Source organism: Blastocystis sp. subtype 4 (genome assembly GCF_000743755.1).
Source record: "Blastocystis sp. subtype 4 strain WR1 chromosome Unknown seqid_0002, whole genome shotgun sequence".
NCBI lineage: Eukaryota > Bigyra > Opalinata > Blastocystidae > Blastocystis > Blastocystis sp. subtype 4.
Genome location: NW_014569545.1, coordinates 15,860 through 27,390, shown reverse-complemented (window position 1 = coordinate 27,390; position 11,531 = coordinate 15,860). Strand labels below are relative to the sequence as shown.

The following is an 11,531-nucleotide window of genomic DNA, read 5'->3' as shown; positions in this document are numbered from 1 at the left end:
AAATTGGCTATTAGTGGACTTTTTGGCATTTGTAGAGATATCACGGGAATTCCGTGAATTACCCTACTCTTTGATCTTTGATCGATATCCTTGTTTCTCCAGTTTGTTTCCCTTTCATATTCTCCAGTTTCTCCTTTTGCACAACAAACAAACCATTTTGATAAGTGGAACAATTGTAACTCCAATGAAGATCACATCAGTACCAATCTTATGATTTCCCTCCTTTCGTCCCATCATCCATTTGCCATGTCTCAATCCAATCTATCAAATGATGACTCGGATATCCGAAATGACTTACTACTTCTGGAATTAACACAGCAGTTGAACGATTGTGAGTCAGCCTCTCCTCAAGAGGACACAAAACGAATGAAACAGTTCGATCTGATCTTGTAGCAGTTGGCACAACAACATTACACTAAGACAAACGATTCGAGAGATTAACCGTAAGGTGGATAAGGATTTGGATAACGTTCGGAGGTTTGTTGAACATGTTTCAAGTTTGGAATTCGACTCACATGTAGATCAAAAACACATGAACTGTTTGTTACAAACCCAAAAACCACAAGTTGTCTAAATATTACTTCTTCTCTTCAGCAGAAACATTTGAAGCAGGTTCTGCTACAGGAGGCTTCACTTTGGCAGATTCGTCTCGGATATATCCGTACTTATCTAACTCATCCAAAAGGGCCTCATGAGCACGATAAACCTTTGACTGTAAATAGAAAGAACCACCAGACTTGGGATCGTTGGCCTCGAAGTATTTGTCAAACCTCTACCAATAATTTGACATCCAAATTCTGACCTCCGAAAGACTTGTGGGATTCACTTCCTCTCGAGTCATATTCAGAATCTGAAGGGATTCTGGGATCGAAATGCCCTTCTTGAGCGAGAATTCTTGAGGTGCAGCTTGTGGTGCTTGTTCTCCAGCTTCTGCTTGAGCTACAAATCAGCTACGACCACAGTACACTACCAGCAGCTTGCTGGAAAGCTTGGAAGAAGGCACGAATCGACGTACCACCCAAACTCGCTAGGAACTGCGTCACATAACGCATCATTGGTCCCAGAAATGTTCTCTTCTGTTGGTACACCAACGGAGTATAGTTCGTCCGCTGAGGCGTGAAGACATTGTGATTGGCACAAGTGACGATAGTTCTCACTGGAGCAACGATCTGAGTCTTTCCAATGCTGGCAGTGTGACGAATAGCGAATGATAGCATTGTTATGCCTCGAATCTAAAAAGGTAGAAAAAGCTACCTGATCAGAGAACTTTTTACCTTGTCACCCTCGTTGATCGAACACCTCATTTCTATTACGATTGAACATTATTTTATCTTGGAAACCAAGAGATTTATTCTTTTGTAATATCACGAGGGATATTCATCAACGAAGATAATAAAACTAATGTCGCTTTACTGTATTCTGAATCTCCTGTTGTGCTGCATCCCGATTTTCGCTAGTACAACGAATGGGACATTATCAGAGCGTACGGACTATACGATGTTTTGACTTTAGATGACAGTAGTATCTTTACCTTTATCCAGATATCGGATACGCATATTTCCCGCAAGCATTCATCGATGACCAATGTTAACTTCCGTCTTTTTACATCAACAATTCTTCCAGAATTCGATCCCCAGTTTGTTATTCACACAGGTGATATTACAGATGGTTGGAAAAAGGGAGTTACATGTGAGATGAACATGATAATTGTTATTTGTAGCAGGAGAAATCGAAGAAGAATGGATGATGTATCGATCGTCGCTGATTTCTGGTGGCTACTACAACAAGACTGTCTGGATGGATGTTCGAGGAAATCATGATAACACAAACCAAAACTCAACGCGGCAGCATTACTACTATCAATATGGGACATGTCGGGACGAGGACCGAGTGTACAATCGGATTATCCGTCATCCTTTCGGAAATTATTGTTTCATTGGTGTTGATGCTACGTTAAGTCCTTGTATGGGTGATCTCTGATTGTAATCTTTAGCTCCTGGCTGCATTATGACCTATTTTGGATATGTTACAAGATCAGATCAACAAAAACTGAGACGATTCTTGGAAGAAGATGAGTATGTGTCGATAGCATCCTTCATGATTCTAGAGCCGTCTGCAATCATACAGTTGTTTTTATGCACTATCCAACCTTGTATGCGAATTCTCCGGCACTTCACTCCATCTATCGTGATCATCCTCCATCTTTCGTTTTAGCAGGTCATGTTCATGCAACATTAGGAGAACGTGCCAATGTGGTTTTGATGATTTCTTTTCATTGATAGACGCGATTGAATGATAATACCATCGAGCTGGTGGTGAAGGATTTCAAACGAAAACTGATGTAGGAAGGATAAAGCAATATTTATACCTAGTTTCCGTCTCTTTGCTTTTGACAACGATTATTTGAGTTATACTGACGTCAATCTTGAAGAGGCTCTGGTGAAGCCCATTCTTATGATCACCAACCCTCCCGTTGGGATTGCTAGGTTACTTTATTGTAGAACTCTCAGTTGATATCGCCCAAGCAACATTTGGAGTATCTATATCAGACTGATTTCATTCATGTGTTTGTGTATGATGTGAGTCACAACGGCGAGATCGATGTGGACGGATTTTCAGTCCAGATCAACGGGGTTCAACTCCACTCCAACATCACCGTATCACCAACAAACCATCATCTCTTCTATATCTCGTGGGATCCAACTCAATATGGAAAGGGTCTTCATACTATCACTATCGAATATGATAACGGATATCATGTTACATCCGTCACTCAATCTTTCCTCACTTCCTATCAAACTACGGCTGAAGTATCATCCACCAATTCCTCTGTTTCCTTCATCTCTGTTCTCACATCTATGAATCCTGGAGCCTTCACAGGGAGTCTCTTTCTCAAATCCACCTTTGTTCCGATCATCATTACACTCTCCTATACTGGAAGTCTGTTATTGGTAATCATCGTGGTAATTGCCAGAATGACCATCAAACACATATTCCCGTATCCTCTGGATTCCTCTTTTGCTGGACGTGTCAGGGTCTGGCGACATCTGGAACAGCAGAAAGATCTCCAGATCCCATCGATTGTGAAGTCTGTCCTTCTAATGGCTTCGGATCGATATGTATCCACATATTTCATCACTTCACTTCTCTGGATGATCTTCGGCTTCTGGTCTATTGGAACCTATCCAGATGAATTCGGAATCCAAACGTTATGGGGAATGATTTTCATTCCAGCAACGACTACTGGGAGTTATAGTCTCTGGCTCGATTTGTATGTCTGGGCGATCTTATATTTGTTTGGTTTCTTTGTTCCCCTCTTCGCCTATTATTGTGCCATCATGTCTCCTTCTCCATTACTCCAAACACCCTCTCCATGGCGGTGGGCTCGAGGATTCTTCCATGGATGTGGTCTACTACTATTTGTCGGTATATTCTTTGTCATTAAGATGTTCATATTGCATGGAAATATGGAGTGGAAGACCTTATGGACTTCACCTGTTCATGTGATTATGATTCTGGTAAATGCAGTTCTTCTAGTGCGAGAAATTCTATTTGATACTTGGTACAGTTCACGAGGGAAAAAAGAGGGGGATTACGATGCATTTGAAACTATTGCTGTTCATAGCAAAATGTTATATGTTTATTAGAATCATTCGTACCAGTGTGTGAGCAGTTGGTTTTTATGAAAGGTGGAAATAGGCATATGAGCAATGCGTTTGTAGAAAACAGAGAAAGCATCCATATTCTGTAAGATGCCAATCAAAAGCTTTCGTTCCTTCATAAATGAAGGATCTATACTATCATTCCCTCACAATTCATTTACTGTCACTTGCAATTGTAGTAAAGATCCTGATCAGTTTCTGACGATTCAAATAAATGAATTCACGAACACCTGGATTCATATCAGGCTGAAGAATGAACAGTTTAACAACCTGATAACTATTCCAGCACACCGATTGATTGGAAGAATAGATATATTGAAGGACAGTTAACAGGTTCGTGAGACAATTCAAATACAAATTAATTGGAGTTGAAGGCATAAGCAAGTAATTATACAGCAAAGCAAGTCCTTCTTGTTGAACATCAACAAAAGACGTCGTAAGTAACTGCCGGAATCCATTCATAAACTAAGTATCATTAATGAAATGGAAAGAAACGTTTATAGCATATTGCTTCTCGCCACATTCCGAATGACCTAACAAAAGTTCTTGTAGTCAGGAACACGTCGCATCGGATATCAATATCTTCACAATGCGAATACGTAGAAAAAAGAGGTAGCAAAAGACCGATATGATTCAAGTAATACATCAATAAAGAACGATGATGTAGACATTCTCGCAGGATTGGACCGCAAGAAGCTACAATGGTTGGGTGTGAATAGGAAGAGGACAAAAAATGCATGAGACGAATGCCTTCCTCTTGTCGAAATAATACTTCCACAACGTTCCCAATATTGTGACGAAGAATGTAACAAAAGAACTGACAAAACTCTCGTCTTTCCTACTTGCTTAAATGAAATATTCAATGGTACCTGTAAACTCATAACATCAAGGTTTGCAGTGAAAAGAAAAAGAAAATGAGTCTCTGCCAGTAGATCGATCATTTGCTGTTGTTTCTTTCCCTAGACGTCATTTACGTTGAGCTTTTGTACAGTGACTTTAAGGTATTCTTTCATTTGACGAATACGGAAATGATTCTACTTTATTACATAAACTAAATATCTACTTCGCATTTTTGATAACTTGGATTATCTAAAATACTATGTAGCTCCAGTAATGCTTGCTCCACTAATACAACTGGAGAATGGCGGTTCCAGAACAACGGCGATTTCCGTTTTGAAGTCGGTGTTGGTGTTTCTGGACTCAATGTCTTTCTCTTAAGCATATAGTATCCAAAACGGAGAATTGGGCTTTTGCGCATGTCGTAGCCCAAACAAGTATCTGAGCTTATTGTCTCGTTGCTGGTTTGTTAAAGATAAAAGTCAAATCTCGGAAAATGAGGGACAAGTATGAAGAGTGTGGGAGCGTCTTGAAGTCGTTGCAGGTCCTCATTCAACAAAGTGCCCTCATCCAATCAGCTGTATGCTTTCTCTCATGTTATGCTATTTTGTCAATGTGGAAACATGTGGGAGTTGTAGATGTGTTCATTCTGTGTTTATTCTAGTTAACCCAGATATTTTTTGGACTTGATGTCATCCTAGCAGTACTCTACTATGTTCACTTGTGTGTTCCGCAGTTTCTTTATAGTTATCTTGTATCTGTCTATATCTTTGATGACTGCTTAGCCCATGTTATCTGAAGCGGGAATTCGTTCTCTGATAGTGTTGTTGTATAAATTCGATATCGTTCTTAATGAGTAGCAAAGGCTTGTCTATGCTGGCAAACTATTTCCTGAATCCGCATGCTGCTTTGTTACTAGCACTCGGTGTTATCCAGATCACATGTGGTATTGCGATACAACTAGGAGTAGTATTGTTGGAGTTTTTGTGAGTTGTAGAGTGACTTTGTACTATTTCAGAGAGATGGAGAAATTGATGTTGCTTTTAACGAATGAACTAATCTATAGGAAGAGAGTTCAGAGATTCGTGGAGAACTGCGTCGTCTCATTACAAATACTTCTTCTTCCATAGAACGTTATCTGTAACCGATTGGAAGATTTAGCTACATGGCAGTGTATGAGAGTAGTATTGCTGCACCTTCTATTTTCTTTTATGATGTGGTTTTGAACTTGTTTGTATTTTCACCTAATTCTTATGGTCCTTAATAACGGATATATATGGTTAATCATGGGCCGACTGGTTGTTTATTGGGAATATACTGGTCAAAAACACGGAGAATTCATATTCTCAACAATAGGATGGATTTCGGTACTAAGGAGTGGCTGGAAAAGATAAATGGTATCCCTCACCATTTCTAACGACGAATTGGACGATAGGGCTGGAATTCTCTGTTATTATATCCCTTAATTGTTTTAGTATCATTTGATTTATCTTTCTCAGTAAGCATACAGAGAGTAATTGGCAGTGATCAAGAAACTTTGATTATCAAGGAAACAAACTATTATACATGAATGAATAACCCAATTAATCAATAATCCTTTTTTCATGATGGATGACAATCCAGGTTCGACACACGACTCGGATAAAGTAGTTAGCAAGCGTCCTGGACCAAGGTTGTCTGCTTGCCAATGGTGTGGCAAGGTGACTTGTAACCACTGCAGATGTACAGGACAAAGCAACTGCAATCATGCTCCTGGGGAAATGTGTAAGAATCAACGTTACAAAAGACGGTTGGTATGCAATCCTTGTGAAAAGAACAAATTGAAACACCGACAAATGTTTCAACAGACTCAGGAAAAGAAGCTTGGTAGGAAATGTGTTCATTTCGATGATTTCTAGAACAGTCCACACTTGCCCAAGCTCCATATGCAGGATCTGTCTTGGCAACATTGGAGCAGTCAAGGATGAAGAGAGAACCTGGATTCACTGCTAATTGTGATTATTAGGTGGATGGTTTATATCTAGCAAATGTTCAATGCTCTAATGTGGCAATTATCTTTTATAAGACCCAGCAAGTTCTAACTATGATCCCAATAAGCGCTTTGCAGAATTCTGTCGCACAGTTAAGGGATATTATTTCTGGAATGAAACTATTTCTAGGCGACACTAAATTTATTTTCGTTCAAGAGAATATGATTATTGCTATCGAAGATGTTGCTTTTCTTTTTTGCCTTTATGTTTAGGAAAAGAAAATACCTGCAATATCTATTCTACGTGAATATTCTTTCCCTTTCCCGATCAATTGCAATCGTTGTATTTTCATTCATATTCGTCCTCAGGTACTTTGATTCGTTCTATAACTATCCCTAGCAAATGATGTCCATGCCAATGATTCAACAGCTTCCAGGGATGTGGTCTTCTCCCTCCTATCCTTCTTTGTCTGCTTCGACCTTCCCGCAGAGCTCGTCTGGATTTCCACAGCCAGGAACCACTTCAGCTCCAGTCGTGGCAGGAAAGACACCGGTAGCCAGTGTGTCGACAGATAAACCTGTTGTTGACTCAGGTCCCTCAGACTGTTCATCGCAACCAGCGCTTCCTCCTTCGAAAGTAGCAAATGTGGTTGGATCTGGAGATTCATCATCCCCAGGGGATCTACCGAAAGGCAAAGAGTTCCCTCGTATGAGTCACGATTCAGGTCAGTGGACCCTCTTGCCAAATTCGGAGATTCTCATGAATCAAACTCAAACGCCTCCTTTCAATATGGATATGCGATCATCATACTCCCAAGGATTTGTCCATTCAGATGGACATGGGACAATGAACTTCCAAGAGGAAGGATTAGCAAATGATTTTTTCCGTGGATTGTCACCTGGTCCACGAAGTACTTCTTATGGTGATATGTCATTTATGATTCCCTTTCATTCCAATCCCATCATTCGTCGATCTAGTGATAACTCTGATTATAGTTGGCCAGTCTTTACGAAGCGTCCTGGAATTCCTATGGAAACAGATGAATCTACGTTCTACACAAATGAATACTTACATCCAATGGAGATGTCGGATCCTCAACGAGGCAGTACCTTATCAGCTGAAGAGGTTCAACTGTCTAATGTGCTATCAGGACTGAAACGAGATCGTGGAGTTCATACTCTTGTGCAGGAATCTAAAGAATCCTCTGAACCAACTGTGGAAACGGCTCCTCCTGTACCAACAAAATCGGAAGAACCTAATTTGGCTTCCAATGACAGTAAACCTCCGTTAGTCTCTGATACTCTTGTTTTGTGAATTGTGTATTCTTTCCGTTTGTCATTCATTGTGCATACTATGGACTTTTCTCTATTGCGATTCTTGGTTTATCTGTTTGTTAGTCAGTGAATTCCAGTAATAGGATCATTATTCCGTTATTCTTTTCTAACTTATCAAAGTTTCCTTTTGTGACATTACGGAAGTCTTCCTAATTCCATGAGTAGTTCGTTTTGTGAAAGGTTGAGATGTAGGTAATTCCCGAACCCAAAGCCAGAATAATACTGGATCCTATTCAGTTCCACCACCTACTGTGCCAAGATACTCCGATAATGGTCCTACGAGGTCACCTAGAATTAGCGTAGTTACTGGTACAACCGCTTGTGTGGAATTGTAATTAGTATAGGACGACGACCTCTCCCTGGTTCCAATGACCCTAAACGACATGGTAACGTTTCTCTTAACCGACCGTATTCAATGAAGGTGTTATAGATTCATGAGTATAATTGGTAGAAAGATAAGCGTTACTCTGTGGAATCTGATGGGAGTTTAGATCCAGAACCTATTGATGCCGATGAGTTGCTGAGTAGTTCCGAGGAGGAACAATATGAGAGTTTTGCTGTAAATCGTCAATCCATGACACTAAAAGCAACACCTATGGCTCGTATTCTTCCTGCAAATTCGCGTAGACTTGACGTTTTGAACGATATTGTTGAGTCTGATGGTGAAGAAGGTACTACCAATTATTCTACGACTGATAGTCTTCCACTTCCAGATGCATTATCTCACATAAGTGATGACGATCAGGAATTGTCAGGAAAGGTAATCGAATCATTTCCTCTGCGTTTGAGCTTGATGGAAATGCAGGGTCCAACAAAGCAAGAAGAGAAGCATCCCGTCAGTCCTACAGTCATTACGAGCATTAAGAAACGTCCTTCCCTACCTCCCCCTCCCCCTCCAGCTCGCAGGAGTATGGCTAAACATCGTCCTGTGTTGGTTGCGGATGGAAGGAAGTCAACAGGTGTCATTGCCAGTATTCCGAATAGTCCCAAGAAGAAAGCCGAAGAATCGAAGTCACCCGAGAATAAGTCGACTCTCAACAGCTCCTTCAGCCCCACCAAGAAGCTGCAGGCTCCATCATCACCTTTCATTCCCAGAGCTCCCGAAGTTATCGGTAACTCGATCAAACCTACTCAGGAGGTTATTGGTCACTTGCCTATTCCTGGAGAGTCAGATGGCGAGTATGATCCTGATGGTGTTGTGTCGGACGGGGATTCGGATGGAGAATTTGATCCTGAGGGAGTCGCTGATGATCACGAAAGAATTCTGGCTGAGGAAGCTGCTCGTAAGGTCGAACTGGAGCGCAAACAGAGAGAGGAAGAGGCAAGGAGAGCTGAGGCGCGCAAGATAGAGGAAGCGAGAAGAATTGAGGAGGTACGTAAAGCAGAGGAAGCGAGACTGGCGGAGGAGGCAAGAAAGGCTGAGGAGGCGAGAAAAGCTGAAGAAGCTAGACTTGCAGAGGAGGCCAGGAGAGCTGAGGAAGCCAGGAGAGCTGAGGAGGCCAGACTTGCCGAAGAAGCCAGGAGAGCTGAGGAAGCGAAAAGGGCTGAAGAGGCACGTAGAGCTGAAGAAGCTAGACTTGCAGAGGAAGCTCGTAAGGCTGAGGAAGCCAGACGAGCTGAGGAGGCGAGACTTGCCGAAGAAGCCAGACGAGCAGAGGAAGCTCGTAAGGCTGAAGAAGCCAGACTGGCTGAAGAGGCTAGAAGAGCTGAGGAGACGAGAAGAGCTGAGGAGGCCAGACGAGCAGAAGAGGCCAGACGAGCAGAGGAGGCACGTAAAGCAGAAGAGGCCAGACGAGCAGAGGAAGCTCGTAAGGCTGAAGGAGCTAGACTAGCTGAAGAGGCTAGAAGAATCGCCGAAGAGAAGAGAAAGACTGAGGAAGCTCTTCGAGCTGAAGAACAACATAACGAGGAGAAACTACGTGAGATAGAAGAAGAGAAACGCCGTATCCAAGCTGAATGCAAGCGTTTAGAGGAAACTGCTCTTCAGAGCCAACAGGAAGACAGACAACGATCACGTGCTGAGTCAACAGGTGAGTATGATCCTGAAACTAGTATCGATATGACTCACCTAGACATTCCAGTAGAGTGTTCTACGGGACCTATGCAAGTGGACTCTCCTACCGATGTTCAGTCAAATGAAGTGCCTGAAGCAGTTGTCCAATCGGGTACCTCTGTCAATACGATCGAGGAACCCGTGGAAGTGGATGCAGAGTCGACAGGAGAGTTTGATCCGGAGGATGCAGTGACCGAACCTGTTCAGCCAGATGCATCTTCTGTTTCTCAAGACATGCAGACTAATCCTATTGGTGTTCCACTGCCATCTCTTTCTCCTGCTCCTGTATCAACACCACAGGTTGTTCCTACTACGACTCCTGACGTGATTACTCCCACCATACCAGCAACGCCTGAAGTCGATAATGCTTCTCTCTCTTCGATCAAGGATCTCACACAAGCCGAGGTTCAGTACCCTTCAGGGGCTGCTGAAGAGATTTCAGATGGAGAATACGACCCTGAGGAGAGTATTGAAGTTGTGAAGGGAGCTCCTATGGAGACAGAAGCAGTGCTTCAAATAGAACAAGTGAATGAGATACCACTATCTACGATGGCTGTGCAGATTGTGGATGAACAGCCGGCAGCTAAACAGAATGAAGGATATTGGAATAACCAGACTCTACAACAACTCTGTCAGAGTTCTGTGGTTGTGGGAGGCATGGAATTTGAAAACGAGAATCTCCCAGAGCCGGGAGTGCCTTCCGACAGTTATTTTGATGACCGAGAGGTGCTTGAGGAGTCAGTAATGACACGACCAAGTCTGGAGACGTCGATCAAGAAGAAGGATCCAGAAGAGTTGAATGTGCCTGTCAACAGGCCGATAGAAGAAAGAGTGTCACCAGTTGTGCAGAATTCATTAGATGTAACCATGGCCATACCTGTAACAAAGAATCCTCAAGAACCATTTGTGATTGATCTGGACCCTGCTTATATCAGTGAAGAGGAAGAAGTAGAGATGCCAAGTCGATTGTTAATGGAAGGAATCATTTGTAGGAAGAGGTTGTTTTGGAGGATGTCGAGCGAAGAAATAGTTTTTATAGGTGTGTGGAGAGTGTTTGTTAATTATGAGGATGCCACAGATGTATACATTGTTAATAAAGGTCCAATGTATAATATTACAACAAACAGAATGTAGAAATTACTAATCGTACCTTTTACACACTACCTTTCACTGTACTTATACAAACCTACAAAGAAGTTTCGAGTTTGAATTGATATTATACTGCCAAAGTGGTTTCTCAGATAAGAGCAAATCCTGCGACGATCCCTCTAACCTCACATAATACTTCCTTAGATCGTCTGAAGAAGGACTGCAATGGAGTAGAAATGCAACTCCTCTCTTCAATATATCCATAATTAATTCATCAGTAGAGCAAGCAATCTTGAGGCAATTCTTTGAAGGAAGCTCCAAATTAACAAAGATCCTCTCTTTTTGTTTTCTTTGCATGGTTTCTTCCATTTCCTGGATCTGTTTCTGCTTCCATTCTTTTACCTCATTTCGGCGTCTCTGTAATTCTTTCTGGAAAGAAAGATTCGGCTGCAAACTGTTACCAAGTAATTTCTCTGAGTTGGATAAGACCACGGGAATTCCAGAAGGTTGTACTAATTATTATTCAGAGAATCATCTGTTGCATAACAATCGAGACGATGAAGTGAGATTATAATAATCAACCGTT

The 11,531-nt window shown here is 41.8% G+C and overlaps 4 protein-coding genes across 4 annotated transcripts; 3 read left to right on the top strand and 1 right to left on the bottom strand.

Moving 5' to 3' along the window:
* Positions 1–577: 577 nt before the first annotated feature.
* JH06_1408 (hypothetical protein) lies at positions 578–1,217 on the bottom strand (the record flags this gene model as incomplete). The annotated part of the gene is made up of 3 exons (XM_014674736.1): positions 578–772; positions 803–894; positions 971–1,217. 3 exons carry the CDS (start codon positions 1,215–1,217, stop codon positions 578–580), a joined length of 534 nt encoding a protein of 177 aa, XP_014530222.1.
* A 360-nt stretch (positions 1,218–1,577) lies between these two features.
* Positions 1,578–2,514, top strand: JH06_1407 (hypothetical protein; the record flags this gene model as incomplete). The annotated part of the gene is made up of 6 exons (XM_014674735.1): positions 1,578–1,689; positions 1,721–1,963; positions 1,994–2,075; positions 2,108–2,255; positions 2,283–2,341; positions 2,373–2,514. 6 exons carry the CDS (start codon positions 1,578–1,580, stop codon positions 2,512–2,514), a joined length of 786 nt encoding a protein of 261 aa, XP_014530221.1.
* Positions 2,515–6,106: 3,592 nt separating this feature from the next.
* JH06_1406 (hypothetical protein) lies at positions 6,107–7,783 on the top strand (the record flags this gene model as incomplete). The annotated part of the gene is made up of 5 exons (XM_014674734.1): positions 6,107–6,365; positions 6,398–6,493; positions 6,524–6,711; positions 6,742–6,837; positions 6,869–7,783. 5 exons carry the CDS (start codon positions 6,107–6,109, stop codon positions 7,781–7,783), a joined length of 1,554 nt encoding a protein of 517 aa, XP_014530220.1.
* A 177-nt stretch (positions 7,784–7,960) lies between these two features.
* JH06_1405 (hypothetical protein) lies at positions 7,961–10,990 on the top strand (the record flags this gene model as incomplete). Its single annotated transcript, XM_014674733.1, has 4 exons — positions 7,961–7,983; positions 8,015–8,112; positions 8,148–8,194; positions 8,255–10,990. 4 exons carry the CDS (start codon positions 7,961–7,963, stop codon positions 10,988–10,990), a joined length of 2,904 nt encoding a protein of 967 aa, XP_014530219.1.
* Positions 10,991–11,531: the final 541 nt, after the last annotated feature.